Consider the following 21,200-nt stretch of genomic DNA (forward strand, 5'->3'; position numbering starts at 1 on the left):
CCCAAAACAGTGCGATGCAACCCAGCAAGCTCCAATCCAACCTAAAGCTTCCTGCTCCTCACCTCTTCCATTTCCCACTTTCGCAAAACAAACTTAACTTACCACATACACATCGCTTCATTGCATCTGCTTCGTCTTCACACTAGGCAGGCAAAATAAGAAGCAAAAGGGTTATCGGACCTACTCCTGTATTGCTGTGGTCCAAGCTGGTGCATTCGGATTGCAAACTTTAGCTTGCCAAAAAGCCGACAGGGCCACCTGCCGTCCTGTCAACACAAAACCAATTCTGGGATCGTAATTTAGTGACCTTCTGATTGGAAGTCAACAACATAAACAACCATCGCGATTCACAAATCACTAGGAGGAATCACTATCGACAAAACACTCAACACCACTCCTCTCTTCTCGCTCCTACCATAACAACCCTCTCATCTCGAACCTATCCCACATCACATTGCCGCTTCCGACCTTTCATCTTATTCGCCCACCATGGCCTACACGGATGATGCCGTGCTCTCGAAGTTGTCAGCTCTTAACGAAACCCATGAGAGCATCGCAACCACTGCACAATGGATTATGTTTCATCGGTAAGCACACGCTGCATGAACAATTGATTGTTATTTGTATGCGGCTAACCATGGATGTCAATCCAGACGACATGCGTCACAGACGGTCCACCTGTGGCTCAACAAACTGAAAGATCTCCCCAGCTCTAAGAGGCTCAACATGATTTACCTCGCGAACGGTTCGTATATCCATTCTAAAATTGTCCGGATAGCCACTGACCTCTTTCCAGAAGTCGTACAGCAGTCCAAAGCTCGCCATAAGGAGGATTTCCTCAATGCCTTTTCCCCTTTCATCGCTGATGCAACCTCGGTTACGTACAAGGGAGCGCCGGTCGATGTCCAGGGAAAGTTGAGGAGAGTTATGGACGTTTGGAGGGAACGAAGTATCTTCGACAAGGAAGTCATGCAAGATCTAGAGCACAGATTAGCAGGTAAGTGCCCTAGCCTTGAGTCCTACTTTATGCTACTCTCATCCTGACATGGTTTCGCAGAGATCGATAAGGCACGCCCTGCGGCTAATGCTGGCGGTTTTGGCGGCAATGCCTTCAGCTCCTCTGGGCCTTCCATCCCCCCAGAGCTCATCCCACTCGTTGCCCCGCAGCAGGCTACCACTAAGGCCTCCCAGCCTATGAAGAACTCGCTCAATACCGCCAACACCGAGTATGAGAAGTTGACGGACCCCGCAACCACCACTGCAGCCCTCCCAGTCCAAGCTGCGCGGCTTAGTGGGTTGCTGAAAACCCTTGCCAATGCCGAGGGAGCAGTCACTCAATGCATCCGGGCGCGCAAGGACCTAATCAAGGAGCTGGAGGGAATTCTTGCAACCAACCGTGAAGCACTCGACGCCGATGAAAAGCAGATGATGGAGCTCAGTGGCCGTCGGACTGAGGTTGAGCAGAAGAAACAGGCTGTAGAGATGGCTATTATCGGCAATCTCTCTAACGCGGAGGAGACATCGCCACAAGGCCACGGCACTGTGAGCCCTGTTCCAGAACCTGATCGCCCACAGGTAGAGGCGCTCACGCCTCCACACGTCCAGGATCATATCGATGGCGCTTATGGGACTTCATCTGCGGACCATGGGGCTCAAAATGGGCATCAGCAGCCTGTCCCTTTTCACGGTCCACCTGCCCCAGCCAACGCCCAGCCCGGGTTCTCAGGTGCGGCCCCGGACCTCGAGATGCTCTCAAACCTCGCATCCCAATACCAGGCTGTGCCAATTGCAGGAAACAAGAAGCGGAAGATCGAATCCTCGGACGAATTTCCTGACTTGGGTGCTGATGATGGTATCGATGCGGACGTCAAGGAGATGCTGAGGAAGGATAGTCAGGGGTAGAACCGCCATTCAAGCCAGCGTTGTTTCTTGCATCGTTTTTCTATCTGCTACATTCTGGAGTTTGGAAGGGGGGCGGTCTGTTTTCATTGTTCGGCTCTGTGCCTTGCGAGTGTGACTTACATTTCCCTTTTGTGTTGGGTGGGTGTATTACACATTCAAGTTTGTTCAATGGTGTGCAAGCGAGGAGATGGAAATTGTGAGGTTTACCCAACTTACAAGCATACTAGTAGCATTCAAGGCAACACTTTGTCTCAAGAAGGCCACACATGCATGATGCTCGCCTTTGTCACGATGAAGAACCCCTTTTCTATGCACTTACATAGTTTGTTTTGTTTTGTTTTGTTTTGTTCCGTCGTTTGGAGTGCTAACATGCAGGGGTTGCGGCTCTCTTGGTCGCCAAGCCGGGGGAGCTGGATGCACACTGTGGACACACGAAGAAAACCCGCTTCACAAACGCACCCTCAGCAGCTGAATCGGCGGGTGGTGCTGGCGGCTCGGCGATTGCGCATGACGAAATCCCGATTCGCCTAGAAAAATGCTGGACCAGGGGCTCCGCATTGGCCGAAGCTCCGGTGAACCTCCATGGATCGGCCCGGCGATTTTTCTCACTTGCGCTTGTTTCGATCCCTTCTTTTGCTTTTCCGGCGACGCACACAACACTGCATGGGGGCATGGGTTTCCGAACAACAGCCATTAACCTCCGCAAGCGCAACATGACACACCTCCGATTTTCACGCATCCCGAAATAACAGGACAAAAATACAAACGGGTTTGCGATAGCGCGAGAAGAAGCGAGACAGATCGCCATGGTTTCGGGAGCGGCCACCACGGCGATGCGCCGCGCCGCGCTGCTCCCGCAACGCGCTATAGGCGTGGGCGTGGTCTCCGGCTTCGGCCATCCGACCTCGCCAGCGGCAGCAGTGGTCGCTGCGTCTCCCTTCCCCTCGTCGGCGCTCATCTCCGCCAGCCGGCAGACCACCCGCCCCTTCTCTTCCGGCTTCGGGGTCCGGAAGACCCCTACGATACCCCGCTCGCCCCCGTTCCCCGCCCCCACCGCCGCAACACCCCGCCTCCCTCTCGGAGCCCGGCACTCTCTGGGACAGCCCCGATGGGCGTCCCCCATGAACGCTCTCCGCCGTCTCTCGACCACTCGCCCCGCCCTCCAGCAGAAGGAGGAGTCGAAGGAGGTGGCAGCCGGCAACAAAGAGCCAGCCGCGGCCGAGCCCAAGGAAGAGGATGTGGACAAGCACCTGGAGGCCCACGGCTTCCAAAAGAGCGAGAGGGCGGCCAAGGCTGCCCAAATCAACATGAGCGCGCGTCTCTCTAAGGAAGGCGTCGGTGCGCAAGGCAAGCCCGGTATGTCCGAAGTCTGGCGGCTCGTTAAGATCGCACGGCCCGAGATCAAGTGGCTCAGTGCGGCCTTCATCCTGCTGCTCATCTCTTCGGCCGTCACCATGTCAATCCCGTTCTCTGTCGGTAGGATCATGGACCTCTCCACCAAGGGCTCGATCGACGAGGCCCAGATCTTTGGCCTCACCCTGCGGCAGTTCTTCTACGGCCTCGCTGCGGTCCTGACCATCGGCGCGACGGCCAACTTCGGGCGGATCATCCTGCTGCGCATCGTGGGCGAGCGTGTGGTGGCGCGGCTGCGCACCCAGCTCTACCGCCGCACGTACGTGCAGGATGCCGAGTTCTTCGACGCCAACAGGGTCGGTGACCTGATCTCGCGGCTGAGCTCCGACACGGTCGTTGTCGGCAAGAGCATCACGCAGAACATGTCGGACGGCCTGCGCGCGCTGGTGAGCGGCGCCGCGGGCTTCGTCATGATGGCCTGGATGAGTCCCAAGCTGACCTCGCTGATCTTCGTCATGGTCCCGCCGATGGCCATCGGTGCTGTCCTGTATGGGCGCAGCATCCGACAGCTTAGCAGGCAGATACAGAAGAACCTGGGTTCCATGTCCAAGATTGCCGAGGAGCGCCTGGGCAACGTCAAAACCAGCCAGGCTTTCGCCGGCGAGGTTCAGGAGATCCACCGGTACAACAGGCAAGTACGAAAGGTCTTTGCGCTCGGCAAGAGGGAGTCGTTCATCTCGGGTACATTCTTCGCCACGACTAGCTGGGGCGGCAATATGACCATCCTAGCCATGCTTATCGTGGGAGGAAACCTTGTCCGTTCAGGGACCCTATCTCTCGGCGACCTTACGTCGTTCATGATGTACACGGCATTTGCAGGATCCAGTCTCTTCGGCCTGAGCGGTTTCTACTCGGAGCTGATGAAGGGGGTGGGTGCGGCCAGCCGACTGTTCGAACTCCAGGACCGCAAACCGACTATCCACCAAACCGTCGGCACCAAAGTCACCTCCGCCCAGGGCAATATTAAATTCTCACAGGTTACCTTCGCTTACCCCACTAGACCAGCTGTCACCATCTTCAACGGCCTCGACTTCGAGATCGCGTCCGGCGCCAACGTCTGCATCGTCGGGCCCTCGGGTGGCGGAAAGTCTACCGTGGCCTCTCTCCTGCTCCGCTTCTACAACCCGACTAGCGGCTCCATCACCATCAACGGCGTGGACGTCTCCAAAATGAACGTCAAGTCCCTCCGGCGGCGCATCGGCATGGTTGCCCAAGAACCAGTCCTCTTCTCGGGCAGCATCGCAGAAAACATCTCCTACGGCAAACCCACAGCCACACGCGCGGACATCATCGCGGCGGCCAAGAAGGCCAACTGCGGCTTCATCAGCGACTTCCCCGAGGGCCTAGAAACCCAAGTCGGCGCGCGCGGGGCGCAGCTCTCGGGCGGGCAGAAGCAGCGGATCGCGATCGCGCGGGCGCTGCTCAAGGACCCGGACATCCTGCTGCTGGACGAGGCGACGTCGGCGCTCGACGCCGAGTCCGAGACGCTCGTCAACTCGGCCCTCGCCGCCCTGCTGCAGGGCCGCGCCACCACCATCTCCATCGCCCACCGCCTCTCCACCATCAAGCGCTCCGACCAGATCATCGTCCTCTCCAGCGAGGGCACCGTCGCCGAGGTCGGCAGCTACGCCATGCTGAGTGCGGATAAAAATAGTGCGTTCAGCAAGCTGATGGAGTGGCAGATGAGTGGGGGTGAGGTGCCCGCCGACCAGAGGCCGCCGTCGACGGGGGGGATGATTACCGAGGTGGAGGAGATCGAGGAGGAGTTGGAGCAGGATCCGCTGGAGGAGGAGGAGGAAGATGATGACTACCTGGAGGATGAGGCGGCAGAGGAGAAGAAGAAGAAGGGGGAGGATGAGAAGAAGCGTTAGAAAAGGGACGCGCGGCAGTGGCCGTGGCCTCCCGGCTTGGGGTTTCAGCAGTTGGAGCGGGAAACCGCAGCCTTAGTGGGACGGGATGCCCGTCATGTCATTTTCCAACGGGGATAGGTCGGGTGCGGTTGGGAGGGCTCCCTACCTGAATTGGTTAGACCTGCATCATGGGCGTCTGGCGGGAGGGAATTTTGCTTTGTTTTGTCGGATGTATTGTATGTATGTACATGCGCGTTCCATTTACTCGATGATAAGGAATCTCCACTCGGACTGGAAAGGAGAAGAAAGTTGGTAACCGAAGGGCTCTCGAACTATATTTTAGCAGGCATGGTGTTGCAGTGTCCTGCGGAGCAGCCTAGTTACATAGCTTTCATAAATGGCGTTGTGTGGTTACCGTTCTCAGTATTTTATATTTATCTGTTTGATCTGTTGGCGAGGCCTTGATCTCGTGGCCGTATTCGTGTTCGTTGCTCATCCCCCGAATCAGGAGTGAAGGGGTGAAGCCACACACGTAGATGACTCAAACCAGAGATCATCCGAAACAACCTGAATGGAACCTCGTCGGATTGGATAAATTGTGATGGAGAGCAAGGCGCCAGAAATCACTTTAGACAAATTCCCAGCAAGGCAGCGAGCGACCCGACATGTCACTCTGGCCTACTCACTGGCCCCAAGTCTCTACCATGTAGCTATTCTGTGTGTACCCCCATCGAAGCCACCCACGCCGCCCTAACAGCAAGGCCCCATGTGAAATTGTTCGAGCCCCAACTCGGAAGGTTACCTAATGTCCGGGCCGGCTGGGGTCGCGCGGGGGTCCCGGCCACGCAGTCGGGATGCTCACGCGACCCTTCGGTGTCTTGTTTGGAATAGCCGGGCCGTGGCACCCTCGTCCATTTTCCGTCTGGCAGGACGAACACGACGGACCGGACCACCCAGAAAGCCACACAACCCACTCGGGCCGGCTTGGGGCGGGTTGGGACGGGTGGCTTGGCGGATCATCTCCCGCGCAGGACATGGGGCACGCGAGGACATCCCGCTTTCGTGTCTGAGGCGTGGGAGTTGCTTCTAGGATTAGTTGTTAAGTTCCCGGGGGGGTGAAAGAGGCGTTCGGTGAGCAGTAGCGCTGCGCTGAGAATATGTCTTGGCATCGTGGCGAAATCAGACATTTTTCTGTATTTCCATGGCCATTTCCATGTTTCTGTCATCTTACATGTCGAAGCAGACTTCAAGGTACCACGACTCGATGAGCTGGTTTGTGTCCGAAGATCACATTCCGGCCAAATGCGATTGAATCATGTAACGAGTTGAGATCGGGTGATAGTCTACACATCAACCTCCGGAAAAGCGATTGTCGAATGTGCGGGTGTGATGCTACCTGACCCCCGCTGCCTTCCATCTGAATCAACTTTCAGATTTGCCGGGGTTGCACAGGCCAGGGACGGGTATGTACTCGCAGGTACGAATAAAACGTACAGGTTCCTCGCCTATGTAATGTAATTTGGCCAATTCGGAAGGAAACCAATTCTGGATTAGAGGAAGGAACGGGAGAGAATGTTGATAGGTAGCTGCGCAGGTGCCTTCTTGAAGCGATTGGTGCCTTACTTTTAAGTTCGCAATTCCTCAAGCTTCTAGCTTCTCTCAAATCATCCTTCTCCCTTCCATACTAAGTTCCATTGTGGTTCCTGGGCTTACCCGGTACGCATTCGCCATGTTTCAATGCAGCATCCATCTCACATGCACTCCACCGTGGCGCCCCCCAAGCTGCCGTCAAAGATGCAGCAAACCCCACCCTGAACCCACCGTGCCCACCTTGTCAGGGAAGCCCCACCACTGTAACCCCAGCAGGGGTGCTGGCGATGAGCGAAGTCTTGAAAACCTTGCCGCCGAATTAGGCGTTTGGGCATTGGTGACTCGACACAGGCGGGCGAGTTCGGGGTGGGTTATATTGGGGCCTTTGTGCCTTTTACGGCTCCAATGCCATGCTGTCCATTTTGTCATCGCATTTTGGTACCAACTCTGTACCTAACTTTTTCCTACCCACGCAACAGACCCCCATCCTGGGACTTTCACAGCAGTGGCTAGGTTGAGCCGCCCACTCTCTCTCTCTGACGAAATTCACTCTCTTTCCAGCATATCCCGCAGGCATCATCTGAGCCTTTTCCCAAAAAGGGTTGTTCCATCGTTCCTAGACCGAGCCTTGTTTGAGTGATTTCTAGGTTGCCTGGGTCTGTGGCTTTTTATCGACGTTAAATTCCCCGGATTTCAAGGTTGCGGCTGTCTTTAAGAAGGTGCCCACCCCCGCGACTCATCGTCCAACTCATCCACTCCCCTATCTTCACTGGCTACACAACAACAACAACAAGAACCACAATCACAACAACCATCTCTCTTGAGAACCAAACCATTGGAGCCTCCGACCTCTTCTACCACAACTCTTCCTTGGCGGTACATCACTTGCTGCTTCACCCTTGGCAGTTTAGGACCCCGTCCCCCCACACTATACACTCTAAGCCAATGAGCCCACCGCTGACGGTGAACAACCCGGAGATGGATCGGGCCCTATTGAAGAACCACGGTGACCGCGGTTGGGTTGTGCAGAAGTTTGGAGGCACAAGCGTTGGCAAGTTCCCGGACAAGATCGCAGAGGACATCGTCAAGTATGACTCTTACCCCATTGGTCCAAGGAAAGGGGACGAAGTGAAGCTGACTCGGAAGTAGGCAATATGTTGAAAACAACCGAGTGGTAGTTGTGTGCTCAGCACGGAGTACCGGCAAGAAGGTGACGGGTACCACAAGCCGGTAAGTCCTCTTGGCTTGCTTACCCCTCGTCCACTTCCCCCACGCATCACAAGGCCGAGCCATGGCATGGCGCCCTAATTAGTCAACCACTGCGGGATGACTGACAACGTGCTCCCTCGTGCAGGCTATTGGAGGTGTACAAGAAGTTGCGCGCCATCGGTGCCGCCACCAGCGACCACGAGGCCCAGGAGGAATTGCTGGGGGAGGCTAAGCACATCGTGCAGGAGATCTGCATCGACCATATCGCCGCCGCCGACAACTTTGTTCGGGACTCCCAGCTCAGCTCCCTCCTTAAGGCGGGCATTGAGGTGGAGTGCCAGCTCCTCGTCGATTATCTAGAGGCGGCGAGACGTTTCAACCTTGAGATCAACGCCCGGGCTAAGGACCGGGTGGTCAGCTTCGGCGAGAAACTATGCTGCCGGTTCATGACATGTCTCCTCAAGGACAGGGTGAGTTTCCTTCTAGCCGCGCTCTTCCTTGTTCTCCATACTGACGCGCGAGGTAAAAGGGGGTGGACGCCCAGTACATTGACTTGGCTGATATCATGCACAACGAGAGCCCGGGGCGTCTCGACTCTACTTTCTATAAGAATACGTCCGAGGCTATCTGCAAGAAGATCATGGCTTGCGAGGACAGAGTACCCGTGGTGACCGGTTTCTTCGGTAATGTCCCCGGCAGCCTCATAGACGGCGACATTGGCCGTGGGTACACAGACCTGTGCGCATCCCTGGTAGCGGTCGGCCTGAAGGCCAAGGAGCTCCAGATCTGGAAGGAGGTGGACGGCATCTTCACTGCCGACCCGTCAAAGGTCCCGACTGCGAGACTCATCCCGTTCATCACCCCTTCCGAGGCGTCAGAATTGACATTCTACGGCTCTGAAGTCATTCACCACTTGACCATGGACCAGGTCATCAAGGCGGTACCTCCTATCCCGATCCGCATCAAGAACGTCAAGAACCCCCACGGCGAAGGCACCATCGTAAGGCCGGATCCCCTACTAGCCGCGGACCAACGCATTCAAAGAACGCGGCAACTTTCCGACCCGTCACTCCGGAAGAAGCCAAAGAGGCCCACGGCCGTCACGGTCAAGGACAAGATCTCCATCATCAACATCCACTCCAACAAGCGGTCGATAGCGCACATGTTTTTGGCACGCGTCTTCTCCATCCTCAACCAGCAGCGCATCTCGGTCGACCTCATCTCCACCAGCGAGGTCCACGTCTCGATCGCGGTCCACGCGGCGTCCTCCGAATTCGGCAACTTCGACCAGGCCGTGGAGCAGCTGCGTGCCGAGTGCGGCGAGGTCAGCGTGCTGCACGACATGACTATTCTCAGCTTGGTCGGTGCCGAGATGAAGAACATGGTCGGCATCGCTGGCCGCATGTTCTCGACGCTCGGAGAACACCAGGTCAACCTGGAGATGATCTCCCAAGGTACGTTTTATTGTGGACCGGAAGCTATTCAGTGCCAGAGACTAACATGATGTTTAGGTGCGAGCGAGATCAACATATCCTGTGTCATTGACGCTCGTGATGCGGAGAGGGCTATGAACATCCTGCATACGAGTCTCTTTACCTTCCTTGACTAAGGGCGAGCCTCTATCATCGTGCCACAACAACGCAGAATTGCGATGAGACAGACTGTAGTTTTGTTTCTGGGAGCGGATTTTCAATTTTGACAAGATCGTCGGTGACGTGTAGTTATGGGTTTGAATTTCGGACGTATTTTCTTTTCTATCTGGGGGATACCGGAGACGGAGAGACTGTAGGAGGACTGGGTACACATTACGATGCATGCCATATATACTTCGCACTGTAGATAGTTAGATTCCCTCATTTTCCGAGCAACTTTTGGAATAGAAAGCACATTACAAGCAATGACTATACACAGTAAAGGGGTGCCGATATCTGCAGGCTCCTGCAAGGAACTTAAGAAGCTGACCCTAACCCTGCCTACCTATTAAAGCCTTCGCTGTTCGCCGAGCCTGCGTGGCGATTGCAGATAACGCTGTTGATAACGGAACATTCTCAACATCGCTGATAGACTTCCACTTACAACCTGCATTCAAACTCGCTGCCCTCCCGACCAACTTGCATACCTCCACATCCACCTACCGCGCCGCCCTAACTTCGCTCCCACAACCGAAAACAACCCTAATTCAACACCCGCCCGACTCCGCGCAGCGAGTCGAACCCCCTCCACCATGGGCAAAGCCGAGCCAGGATCGACCAAATACCTCGCCAACAAGATGAAGCAAAAGGGCCTGACGCGGCTGCGCTGGTACTGCCAGATCTGCGAGAAGCCGTGCCGCGACGAGAACGCGTTCAAGATGCACTGCCAGTCGGAGAGCCACATGCGGCGGGCGCTGGACGCGGGGCAGAACTTCAAGAGCGTGCAGGAGGACTACAGCAAGCAGTTCCTGACCGAGTTCGTGTCGCTGCTCAAGACGGCCCACGGCGAGAAGAGCGTCCACGCGAACAAGTTCTACCAGGAGGTCATCGCCCGCCGCGACCACGTCCATCTCAACGCCACCCGCTGGCACTCGCTCACCGACTTTGTCAAGCATATTTCGCGGGAGGGGATTGTGCGCGCTGAGGAGAAGGAGGATGGGACTTTTATCGCCTGGATTGATGACTCGCCTGAGGCGATGAAGAGGCGGGAGGCCGTGCGGCGGAAGGAGATGCAGGATAAGGGCGATGAGGAGCGGGAACAGATGCTGCTGCGGGCGCAGATTCGACGTGCGCAGAGGGATGCCGAGGCGAGGGGGGTGGATGGGGAGGCCGAGGAGGAGGGGAAGGAGCTGAAGCGTGAGGAGGGAGAGAAGATCAAGTTGAGCTTTGGGGCGAAGCCGGCCAAGAGTACTACCCCCGAGGATAAGGGTTCCGTGCCAGACCCAAAGAAAGAGGGCGGTGCACCGGAAGCCACGGACGGGGCGGGCGATGGGGAGGCAAAGAAGGCGGAGGATACCAAGCCGGCTGAGACGACAACAGCAGTGAAGCCCGTCTCGCTCAAGTTTGGCATCAAGCCACAACCGAAAAACGTCTTCAAGAACGCCTTTGCCGGAGCACCGAAAAAGGTCATGGCTGCTCAACCGAAGAAGATGAGCGAGGCGGAGAGGATCATGAAGGAGGAGTTGGAACGTAAGAGGGCGCGGGAGGCAGGCGGCGGTCCCCCTCATAAGAGGCCGCGGTTTTAGGGGAATTATTGAGGATGAAGGGCTTGGGAGGTTGTGTAGCATATTGCGGCGTTTGGGGGGACAGTCATTTGGGAAGGACATGATACCAGGAATTCAATAGCACGTTCCAATTTTACCATAGATCTAATCTAGACCATGTCAGCCGGTGAACACCGAAAATCAGCCTTTGTTAACCAACTCCCCAACTCCGTCGCCTGATGCTGCTGCCCTCTCCCCGAGACGAACAACGAACCCCTAATCCGCCTCGGAAGCGCTACCATCACGTCTACCAACAATGTCAGCCACACCGCACCCCAACAAGCGAGCAACTCCCCCAACAGACAGGGGGGAGGGAAAAGGGGAAGGAACAACACCTACGGGATATACGTAATACGATACTCCTCCTCCAGCGTGGTGCGCACGTCGTCCGGCAGCTGGCCCGATACTTTGGTCGCGTACACGCCGCGTACGTACTTGTCTAGCCGCTGCCACTTGGCCACCCACGACTTGGTCGGGTCGGCCAGCGTGATGAGGCCCTCGAATACCTGGGACGTGCAGCTGTCGATCTGGTCCGACGAGCCCTGCAGGTGCAGGAATTCTTCGCAGTTTGGGCAGCCTTCGTCGCGGAAGCGCTGTTGCAGACGGGGGTGAGTATGGGGGCGGTGGGTGTGGTATTGGGTAGTAGTTGGGGGTGGTTGAGGTGAGTGGTGGTGGGATGAGAGTGAGGTGGGATTAGATGGAGAGGCTTACTGCGTAGGTCATGACTATAGAGCACACCATGCAGGCGCGCAGGTAGCGGTGTTGGCCGGGAGCGACGAAGTTTTCTGACATTTTGAATCTGTCTTCTGTTTGTTGACCAAAGGAACGTTTGAGCTGGGTGTTAAAGAAAGAATATAGATGCGCAGTGGCCCTAAACCCTGAAATGTAGATTGGTTGCTTGTTGAAAGACTCGGCTTTCACTGAGACCAGGACCGGCTTTATTTTATTTATGTATCTAAAGCATGAGGCTGCGAGAGAGCCTGGGCGGGCTGGATCAGAGCCAAGCAGAACCCGGAAACGTTGCCGTTTACGCAAGGGTGGCACGGTGCACAAGCTGAAGTGGGGCTGGCAGGCACTTGGCAGATAACGTTGGGTGGTGAATTGACCCCAGTGTGCCGTGCCGAGCAACTTGAACTGCATGTCTCTCGATTTCATTGAAACTTCCCTGAATTCCCGGTGCGTCCCTCCGCCCCGTTCTCCTTCCATAACTGTCCCGGATCGAAGACGGGCTCCTTACAAATGCGCCCGGCCATCCTTCTGGTCGACCGTTCAATTTTCCACCCATCACCATCGGAGCCCCCCGAAAAATGAACTGAGTAGAGCGCAACGGCCTCACTATCTCACTATCAGCACCTGTTTCTTATCCTGTCTTGCTTCGTGTGTGAGATCCCAGCAGCCGAACGCCGAGTGAATGAAAAATGGGCAACAGCCCCTCCACGTCTAAAAACGCGAGCCAGTCGTCATCGTCACAAACGAGCTCGCAGCATGACCGGCCGGTGAGGCGTGAAGCCCGAAATCCCATCCCAGTGCAGGGCCTCCGGGCTGCTGCCCCGCCTGAACCCTCGCTCACTCAGGCCCAGGGCACCTCTGTCCAACCGCCGTCGAGCAGCAGCAGCAGCGTCGCCAGCCGGCCAAAGCCGCTGCAGCCCCGACCCCTCGGCTCCGGCGTTGCTGCATCGGGCTACTCGACCGCTTCCTCGCCTGCTACCGCCGCCAGCTCCACGAGCTCCGCGAAACCTGTCGAGGTCAACCAGGGCAAACCTAGCCCCCATCATGCGCCTGCCAAGCCCGTAGCTGTGCCCAACTCGCACAATTCCCCTTCGTCCCCGCGATCGCCCCGGTCCCCCCGCTCCGAAGACAGCTACGAAGTCGCAGCGATGCCCGTCAGCAGCGTGCAGGACGTGTCGTATCTGACTCGCCCGCCGCGTCTGCCACTTCCAATCGAGGAGGAGGTCCACACCCCGGGGTCGCCCATTATCGCCCCCACCGATGTCGGGGAGCCGGTTGACGACGTTGAAGGCCTGGACAATGCAGCACTGGCCCACCCGACCTCGAACCTGAGCGACACGATAGTAGAAGAAGAAGATGCCGAGGAGTTGTTGGTCGACAAAACTAGGCCCACGGTGCCGACAAAGCTCGAATGGCGCCATGGCGGTGACAAGGTCTATGTCACGGGCACCATTTTTCAGTGGAATCGCAAAACCCGGCTACACCCAGTGTGAGTATCGAGATTGGCGGAGACATAGTTTGGCCGGTTTCGGGTGGGCTGACGTTGAGTGTGAATTGTAGCGAGGGGGAACCGGGCGTGTTTGCGACGACGATCGACATCCTCCCCGGAACACACCATATCCGTTTCCTGGTTGACGGGCAAATGCAAACAACTCCGGACTATCCTACTACGGTCGATTTTGGTAACAACTTGGTCAACTACATCGAAGTCAGTCCCGACGATCTACAATCTACACCAGCCGACGGGGAGGGGTCGTCGGAGGGCAAAACTGCGCAGCAGCAGACAGACGCCGAACCAACTCCGGCCGAGGAAGACGGCCAGGTGCCCCCGCCCCGGGATAGAGAGATCCCCCCGGCCAGCCAGTTCGAGCAGAAGATCCCGAAGTATCTCATTGACCAAGATCAACCTGAGGATTCCCCTCAATATCACCATGCCGTCCGGGCCACCGAGAAGCTGCCGAACCCGCCTGGGCTTCCCGGCTTCCTGAGCAAGCCCATCCTAAATGCGGCCACGCCGAGGAAGGATGACAACAGCGTCTTGACCCAGCCGAACCATACTGTTCTCAACCATCTTGCCACTAGCAGCATCAAGAACAACGTGCTGGCGGTTTCGGCAACAACCAGATACAAGAGCAAGGTGGGTCGGCGTTGGTTCTTCCCCCTGTCGTCCTGATGCTAACAGCTTGTACAGTACGTGACGACTATCATGTACAAGCCCACGACAACGGACTGAATTCGAGCGTTCCACACCACGTAGTCGCCCATTGTCGCAGAAGGTGGCGTAAGAGCATCGGCAATGTCTGTCCTAGGTAGTGGCTATTTTTGACGACTGCATGATCTTCGGGTTCAGTACAGGGCTAAATGAAGCCATATTATACTTTATTCTTGGGGGGTGGGATGGGATATTTGCTGCCGGCGACTTTGAGTTTGCCGCGCATGTCACGATAAATCACGATGCAACAAGAAAGCACGTTACTTCCTCCATTTGACGAGCACCTCATCTGTCCTAAATCGCTGTGTACATGTGCTGTCTTCGATAGGGGTCCTGAACCCCGTTTCATATGCCAAGAGGCCTGCATGGGCAATCATAATGCCATTGTCTATGCAGAAGCGCTCATCCGTCGCATAGACGCTCCCGCCGCGGTCTGCCGCCATAAGACCCATCATCTCCTGTAGCCGCTCGTTGCACCCCACACCTCCCACGATCAACACCTGGTTGCTCCCGACGTGCGCCATGGCCCGCTCCGTGATCTCCACCAGCATCGCAAACACCGTCTCCTGCAGGCTGAAGCACAGATCCGCCCCAGTAAACGGCTCCCCATCGGGCCCCTTCCCCCCATCTACCTTCATCTGCGCCGCCAGCTCCTCCGCCCGCGTCAAGATGCCGCTAAACGAGCAATCCATCCCCTTCACCGCATACGGCAGATCCAACAACACCCGCCCGCCTTTCCTCGCCAGCACCTCAATATTATACCCCGGCGCCGGATCATTACTGATATTGAGCGCGCGCGCAAACCGGTCCAGACAATTCCCCACCGCAATATCCAGCGTCTCGCCAAAAATCCGGTAGCGCTGCTCCGCGTAGGCAATCACCTGGGTGTTGCCGCCGGACACGTACAGCACCACGGGGTGGTCGGCGCCCGTGATGGTGCGGCCCATCTCGATGTGGCCGACGCAGTGGTTGACGCCGACCAGCTCCTTGCCCCACAGCAGCGCCAGCGTGCGCGCCGCCACCGCCACCGACGCCAGCGGCCCGCCCATGCCGGGGCCCCGCGTGTAGCAGATGCAGTCGATGTCGGCGATGCGGATGCCGGCGTCCGCGAGTGCTTGTTTGGCCACGCGTACGAAGAAGGCGCGGTGGTGTTGCGCGGTGTCTTTGGGGAGGAAGCCGGTTCCCGGGGGGGAGACGAAGGTGTGTCGGACGTTGGAGAGCACGGTGGAGGTCTCGCCTTCGTGGAGGATTACGCCGATGCCGAGCTTGTTGGCGGACCCTTCGCAGCCGAGGGCGATGCGCCGCTTCTTTTGGGCGATGTCGAGACCCATGGTGGGGGTTGGTTGGGTTTCGGTGGTAGGACGGGGAAAGGGGGGTGTCGGTTTGCTGGCCGGTCGTTGGATTGGGGTCTAACCCTCGCGGGTTGCGATCGCGTCACCTTTTATGCGAGGGAAGTTCGAGACAGGATATAACCATGAGTCGTGTTGTCGCAAAACAAGGGGCAGTCTTATGGTTGTTGATTTATTTCGTCATTTCGCAGCGGGGCATCGATGAGGGGTCATTTGGCGGATCAGAATTGGGACGTCGTACCGATGTACCGCAGTACCTGCTGCGTGGCACGTGCGCAGGTCAGCAGTGATTGGACCCCCGACCCACACCCGTACAGCCGCCGCATCGTGGAGCCGGCCGTCTTTTGGGGTTTCTTCCGTCAGATCCCCCCACTGCTGCGAGAATACTGTACACAATTCCCTACCTCCATCTCGCCAGCAAACTCTTCCACCAACAGAAGACAAAATGCCTCTAAGCTTCAGGGCCGTCCTCTCGGCCCTAATTTTACCATTGCTTCAACACTTGGACTCCTGAAATCACTCTGTGGCGAGTGACGCATCTGCTGATCACCGAACCAGCTGCCAACAGCCAACCCTTATTCCAACCCACGGGTTAAGGAGAGAGCAGCGAAGAAACACATTCAGTCGACTGCTCCCCCGTACACTCTGAGGTATGCCCCCATATGCTTCCCCTCGAGCATTGAGATGCCACCAACACGACGTCCTCCTAGGGCGGAGGGTTACCTTTCGGTGCTTGCAATTCTGAGACTGACCCGTTATTATTTATCAGGGATGCAAATATCGCCCTCCGATGCAACAATTGGCTTCCAGAGCTACCCTCCTTGACTATGGGTTTCTACTCCCCAAGAAAACCAAAGCCCGGCGACAGTGGGTGCCTCCGTTTGCTCTCTCCTCACCCTGACGCTACCTCCGCCGACCCCAACTCGGAGCAATCAGAGGTGTCACAATGGGACAAGGCACACGACCACAGCACTTTTTGCGGCTCTTAAGCTGGAAAGGAGCCAAAGCATCCTCCTCCTCAGATATTTCGGTATATCTACTGGTTACACCGTCGTCCCGCGCACCAATCCCAAGTCGCAAAAAACCAACTTGCGAAAGCTGGTATTTTCAGGCCACGTGTGGTTTGGAAGTCAATCTGGGCTGAGTTGAGAGGACTGCCTGTTTGCTCTCTTTACGACAGGAGCAATCTCGGCCCAGGGGACTTCACTTCGGTACCACTTCTGTCCCTCCTCTCCACGCGAAGACCGGGGTCGCCGAGATTCCGTCGATCTTGTGCCTCGCTTTTTGTTTTTTTTTCTCTTCCCCAGCGGCCTTCAACCTGGAGCAGCAAGAAGATGGAGATCAACACCTGAGCGACCTGGGCATTGCGGAGACTGCATTCGGCGTCTGGCAGTTGGGAGTTATGCTGTCTGCACCAGAATCATGCTCCGCCAGACATGCGCTGAAGGTGTCCCCACTCTTTTCGTCATATCCTCCTCGCACGGCCCTCCGAACGTCGCGCCACGACCACCACGTCTTCAAAGCCATTGGCACAACAACGATTTACAGCCTGCGGTCGGACAATGTTCATCGGCACGTCACCGCGCAAAAAGACGAAGACGAAAAAGGGCGCAGAACGTTGTTTCGGTTGGCCCATGGGCTCCCGGCGCGCCGCCGGTTCATATATACATGGCGTCTATGCCTGACATTATCATTGATCTGAGCACATAACGCCAAACACCACGCCAGGCCAATCCTTCTTTCTACCAAGGCCATCGCTAAAATGCAGTAATCGGAGGGTTGAGAGGGTGTACAGGGCAAGAACAATGCTGTTCTTACCAGCGCTCAGCCGCGCATGGGCGGTGGGCGAGTATAATAAAAGGCCGCAGTAGCCTGCAGTCCCATGGGCTTCATGTGCCCGCCTGGGACTGCGATGTGAGTTGTGGTTGTGTCTGTGTCTGTTGTGCCTGCTGCACTGGGGGTGGTGGTGGTGCTGGGGTCAGCGGGATCCGAGTGTTGGGGACTGCCCGGTTTGTCATCCACAAAGGGAGCGGTATTGAAGCGCGGAACCTCAGGGCGTTGGTGTCGAAAGGATCCGCCTCGTACGTGGGCGGATCCTCCTCGTCATCCGACGACTGGTCGTACTTCCACCGATCTAGCACCTCAGCGCTGACTTCGCGTGGTGGACTCGCCATCCCACGGCGGTCAATCCATAATCGCTGAAGACGGCCGATCCGGCGCCGGTACGCCGGTGGGTCTTTCCTCGACTCCTCGTCCCGAGCCACGCCTCGGAACTTGAAGAAAGCCGGTGGATCTGGTGGTACCAACACATTTTGCGGACGCTCTGGCTTGTCAAGGTCCATGGGGATGGGCTCATCCAAGGACTCTGACGACGCAGACGCTGGCGGCGTCATCAAATACTGCGTCTTGGCCGGCCTGAAACTAGGATCCCGCCTGGGCCCGTGGACCGGCGACAGCGGACCTCGTGTGAGGTCTAGATGGTGCCGGTTCCATTCATTATGGCTCTGCACCTTCTTCTCTATGTCAGCACGGAGCTCGTTCTCCTTCTCAGCCAAACGGTCAGCAAGGACCGAAAGATCTGCCTCGGCAGGGGACGGGCGGACAGCGATGCGAAGCTGTGTTGGCGGCGGTGGCCGCTGCATGGTCGAGACATCTGGAGCCTTCCTCTTCTGCGGCTGCGGGGAGTTGTCAGCATCATACCGGGCACGGAAGCACGCGGAGAACGGGGAACTGACCTTTTGGTTGATGAGGTCTTCGTCGTCGGTTTTGATGCCCAACCGGATCTTGTGCTCCTTGAGCTGAGCCCGCACTTCGAAGATGGCACGATCTGTCTTCAACATATCGGCTTTCAGAAGCTCGCGGTTATGCGCCGCTAGGACCAGCTGCCGCCCCTCCTCCAACTCCTTTCGCAAGCGCTTGAGCTTATCCGCGCTCTGGACATCCCTCGCCCGTGTCTTCCTTGTCTGGCGGACCTCGCGACGCCGGAAGCAGACGTACGGATCAGCCTCGTCACTTTCCTGATGCTTCTCAAATTTGAGCGTCGGATGGAGTGGCTGATTGTTCAGCGCCTGCCGCCGGGATTTCCAGTACTCATAGATTTCCTTGGCGTGTGACATGATCTTGGCCCTGTCAAGGTCCTGCAGGGCCTGGACCATGTCCTCGTACGGAACTATGGTCTGGTCTATCGAGGCGAACGGGGCTTTGATGTACGAGGTGTCCTCGTACACGTCCATAAGCCTCTCAAAGTCATCCTCTGAGAGCTGGGCCGAGGGGCCCCGTTTCTGGTTGTACGACTTGAGAAATACGTCGTCCTCCTCGGTCATATCATACATGCATCCTATGGATTCTTCCACCGTCTGGGAGAACCGAATGTATGTGGCTGTCTTGGAGAACGGGCGAGTATAAAGCTCGTCATAATTAAGCGTGCTCTCTTGTGGAGGCGGCACGGGGATCTCCTTGTCAGCAGCGACGCCCGCGCTCTGCAGAACAGCTTGGAGATGGTATTCCTGGCGATCAAGGTTAGTATGAAGGTCAGTATCAACCCCAACTCCAAATCCGATGAACATGTGGCACGTGCACCGGCACGTGACCCAGACGCGATAATGACAGATTTCGACTCACATTTTCCTCGGCCTGTTCGACTCCAGTCGCGATTTGGGCCTCATTTGTGAGTGATTCGTACTCGGCAGGATCTATCTGCTCCTCTCTGAGTACCCCCAAGAGTGTTTTCACACTCAGTTTCTTGTATCGGACTTTGCGGGTCGCCATGGCTGCGAAGGAGGGATAGTACGGCGAAAAGTCTCGGGAAAACCCGGAGACAAAAAATTATATCATGCAGTACGTCATAAGAAACCCGTCTGTCGAGTTTTCTGATGCAAATATGGCGTTGTTGTTGATATTTTGATGGCCAATGTTCCGTCACTCGATGAAGTGACGTTGCTGTGGTGCCTCTGCAAAGTTTGCATTTTCCGGCTGTTTCCAGCTGCTGTTTCAAGCGATTGGTCCCCCTGAAAGGCACGACCCACATAGCCTGGCCTGCCATCCAAGAATGATGCCAAGAAACATGATCCCGTTCGAGGCGCAGCAGCAACCGAACCACTAGGGCTGTTCCTTCCTAACAACAACAAAGGGGAGGTTTGGTGATAGGAACCTGGAAGTTTTTATGGGTGAATAACAGAACAAAATAAAGCCCAAGTAGAGCGATGCTTTCCCAGTGCAGTTTAAAGAGCAGCTGACTCTGTGGTACCCACCTTTCCCCACAGTCTGCGAGGAGCACAAAAAGCACGTGCTCTCTTCGTCATCAGTGGCGACGAATGGACAACACTTTTAGGAGGGTGAGGTGTGGCTGGATGTAATTTGCGCCACAGTTCTGGGCCGCACCCCTCAACCCCGCCTGGCTGTTGGTTCGGTCGGAATCGCAAGACCGAAACCACCCTACGGTCTCCGCCTCAGCCTTGCCACCGCTTCCCTCTTTCGACCCTTGAACCGCAAAATACCCTCCCCACCTGCGAAAGCGAGCGTAATCCGTTATCCAAAAAAGCGAGTGGAGCCATTATCAACCCTGACATCCGTATCGATACCTAAGCACCGCGTTTTCGAGCCGCCCGACACCTAGTATCGCTTACGAACCCTCGAGTCATCTGCCGCCAGTCCGAAGGCCGGCCGAAAAATACATAGCGAAAACGATTGGATTAGCAGAAGAGCCGGCAAGATGGGCAACACCACCAGCGCGGTGCTGGACAATATCGTCCAGGGGTCGAATTGTACGATGCCCTTCGTTTTAACCTCCGCCACGACGGCACGAGGTGGCTGACCGGTGTCTTTCCACAAGGGCAGTCGACAGGGACGAAGTTGATAGACTACGGAAGCGTTTTATGAAGTTGGATAAGGTGCGTTGCGCCCAGAGCTAAGGAGAGGGGCTGCAAGAGTCGCAGGGGTTAGACAGGAGCTGACATGGTGGTGTGGTGACATAGGACAACTCCGGCACCATTGAGCGCGAAGAGTTCCTGAGCCTGCCTCAAATATCGTCGAACCCACTCGCTACGAGGTCCGTATCTCTGCCGGTCTAGTTCCTTCGAATGCGAGACTGACAGCTCGCTCCCAGAATGATCGCTATTTTCGACGAGGACGGCGGCGGGGACGTCGACTTCCAGGAGTTCGTGTCCGGGCTGAGCGCCTTCAGCAGCAAGGGCAACAAGGAGCAGAAGCTGCAGTTTGCCTTCAAGGTGTACGACATCGACCGGGACGGCTACATCAGCAACGGCGAGCTGTTCATCGTGCTGAAGATGATGGTGGGTAACAACCTCAAGGACCAGCAGCTGCAGCAGATCGTCGACAAGACCATCATGGAGGCGGACCTGGACGGCGACGGGAAGATCAGCTTCGAGGAGTTCGCATCCATTGTTGCGAACACGGATGGTTCGTTTCTTCCTTTTTCTTATATGCTGCCCTTCGCGGCCACCGGTAACCCCAGGCCCGGTGTTTGGGTTTCAATAAGAAGGCTAACGTTTTCTTTATTTAGTGAGCATGAGCATGACACTGGGTGAGTGACATCAACATTTGTTTTATCCGCGATGGCTACTAACAACTAGGCAGACCAATTCTGAGCGATGCGAGTTTCATGGAAATGTCACGACGTGATGAAGATAAAAATGACAATAGCGAGCACTTTATTCCAAGCGCGTTATATAGAGGCATCTTAATGAGTTATG

At 56.4% G+C, this 21,200-nt stretch overlaps 9 protein-coding genes across 9 annotated transcripts; 6 read left to right on the forward strand and 3 right to left on the reverse strand.

The window, feature by feature from the left end:
- Positions 1-34: 34 nt before the first annotated feature.
- F5144DRAFT_563654 (RNA polymerase II-binding domain-containing protein) lies at positions 35-2,166 on the forward strand. Its single transcript, XM_066788386.1, has 4 exons — positions 35-587; positions 654-745; positions 797-997; positions 1,058-2,166. Exons 1-4 carry the CDS (start codon positions 490-492, stop codon positions 1,900-1,902), a joined length of 1,236 nt encoding a protein of 411 aa, XP_066647017.1. The 5' UTR covers positions 35-489; the 3' UTR covers positions 1,903-2,166.
- A 145-nt stretch (positions 2,167-2,311) lies between these two features.
- Positions 2,312-5,665, forward strand: F5144DRAFT_563656 (uncharacterized protein). The gene has a single exon (XM_066788387.1). The coding sequence runs from the start codon at positions 2,709-2,711 to the stop codon at positions 5,184-5,186; it is 2,478 nt and encodes an 825-aa protein (XP_066647018.1). The 5' UTR covers positions 2,312-2,708; the 3' UTR covers positions 5,187-5,665.
- Positions 5,666-7,700: 2,035 nt separating this feature from the next.
- F5144DRAFT_590748 (Aspartate/glutamate/uridylate kinase) lies at positions 7,701-9,573 on the forward strand (the record flags this gene model as incomplete). The annotated part of the gene is made up of 5 exons (XM_066790183.1): positions 7,701-7,900; positions 7,953-7,985; positions 8,110-8,434; positions 8,494-9,418; positions 9,476-9,573. 5 exons carry the CDS (start codon positions 7,701-7,703, stop codon positions 9,571-9,573), a joined length of 1,581 nt encoding a protein of 526 aa, XP_066647019.1.
- Positions 9,574-9,996: 423 nt separating this feature from the next.
- F5144DRAFT_563661 (domain of Kin17 curved DNA-binding protein-domain-containing protein) lies at positions 9,997-11,255 on the forward strand. Its single transcript, XM_066788388.1, has one exon. It carries the CDS (start codon positions 10,189-10,191, stop codon positions 11,179-11,181), a length of 993 nt encoding a protein of 330 aa, XP_066647020.1. The 5' UTR covers positions 9,997-10,188; the 3' UTR covers positions 11,182-11,255.
- On the reverse strand, positions 11,256-12,281 carry F5144DRAFT_563663 (Spt4/RpoE2 zinc finger-domain-containing protein). The gene is made up of 3 exons (XM_066788389.1): positions 11,911-12,281; positions 11,539-11,792; positions 11,256-11,446 (listed from the first exon to the last, which is right to left on the reverse strand). Exons 1-3 carry the CDS (start codon positions 11,989-11,991, stop codon positions 11,416-11,418), a joined length of 366 nt encoding a protein of 121 aa, XP_066647021.1. The 5' UTR covers positions 11,992-12,281; the 3' UTR covers positions 11,256-11,415.
- A 51-nt stretch (positions 12,282-12,332) lies between these two features.
- F5144DRAFT_563669 (5'-AMP-activated protein kinase beta subunit, interation domain-containing protein) lies at positions 12,333-14,413 on the forward strand. Its single transcript, XM_066788390.1, has 3 exons — positions 12,333-13,417; positions 13,489-14,065; positions 14,120-14,413. The coding sequence occupies exons 1-3, from the start codon at positions 12,618-12,620 to the stop codon at positions 14,159-14,161; spliced, it is 1,419 nt and encodes a 472-aa protein (XP_066647022.1). The 5' UTR covers positions 12,333-12,617; the 3' UTR covers positions 14,162-14,413.
- On the reverse strand, positions 14,401-15,791 carry F5144DRAFT_618980 (putative tRNA threonylcarbamoyladenosine biosynthesis protein KAE1; the record flags this gene model as incomplete). The annotated part of the gene is made up of 1 exon (XM_066791952.1): positions 14,401-15,791. The coding sequence occupies exon 1, from the start codon at positions 15,469-15,471 to the stop codon at positions 14,401-14,403; it is 1,071 nt and encodes a 356-aa protein (XP_066647023.1). The 5' UTR covers positions 15,472-15,791.
- Positions 15,792-17,284: 1,493 nt separating this feature from the next.
- F5144DRAFT_134553 (enhancer of polycomb-like-domain-containing protein) lies at positions 17,285-19,661 on the reverse strand. The gene is made up of 3 exons (XM_066782325.1): positions 19,111-19,661; positions 18,225-18,995; positions 17,285-18,164 (listed from the first exon to the last, which is right to left on the reverse strand). Exons 1-3 carry the CDS (start codon positions 19,255-19,257, stop codon positions 17,379-17,381), a joined length of 1,704 nt encoding a protein of 567 aa, XP_066647024.1. The 5' UTR covers positions 19,258-19,661; the 3' UTR covers positions 17,285-17,378.
- A 539-nt stretch (positions 19,662-20,200) lies between these two features.
- Positions 20,201-21,039, forward strand: F5144DRAFT_590752 (calcineurin B subunit; the record flags this gene model as incomplete). Its single annotated transcript, XM_066790184.1, has 5 exons — positions 20,201-20,252; positions 20,326-20,378; positions 20,463-20,536; positions 20,594-20,907; positions 21,011-21,039. 5 exons carry the CDS (start codon positions 20,201-20,203, stop codon positions 21,037-21,039), a joined length of 522 nt encoding a protein of 173 aa, XP_066647025.1.
- Between the last annotated feature and the right edge of the window lie 161 nt (positions 21,040-21,200).

The sequence above is a fragment of the Chaetomium tenue genome, assembly GCF_020726465.1.
Source record: "Chaetomium tenue strain MPI-SDFR-AT-0079 chromosome Unknown F5144scaffold_2, whole genome shotgun sequence".
Taxonomy (NCBI): Eukaryota; Fungi; Ascomycota; class Sordariomycetes; order Sordariales; family Chaetomiaceae; genus Chaetomium; species Chaetomium tenue.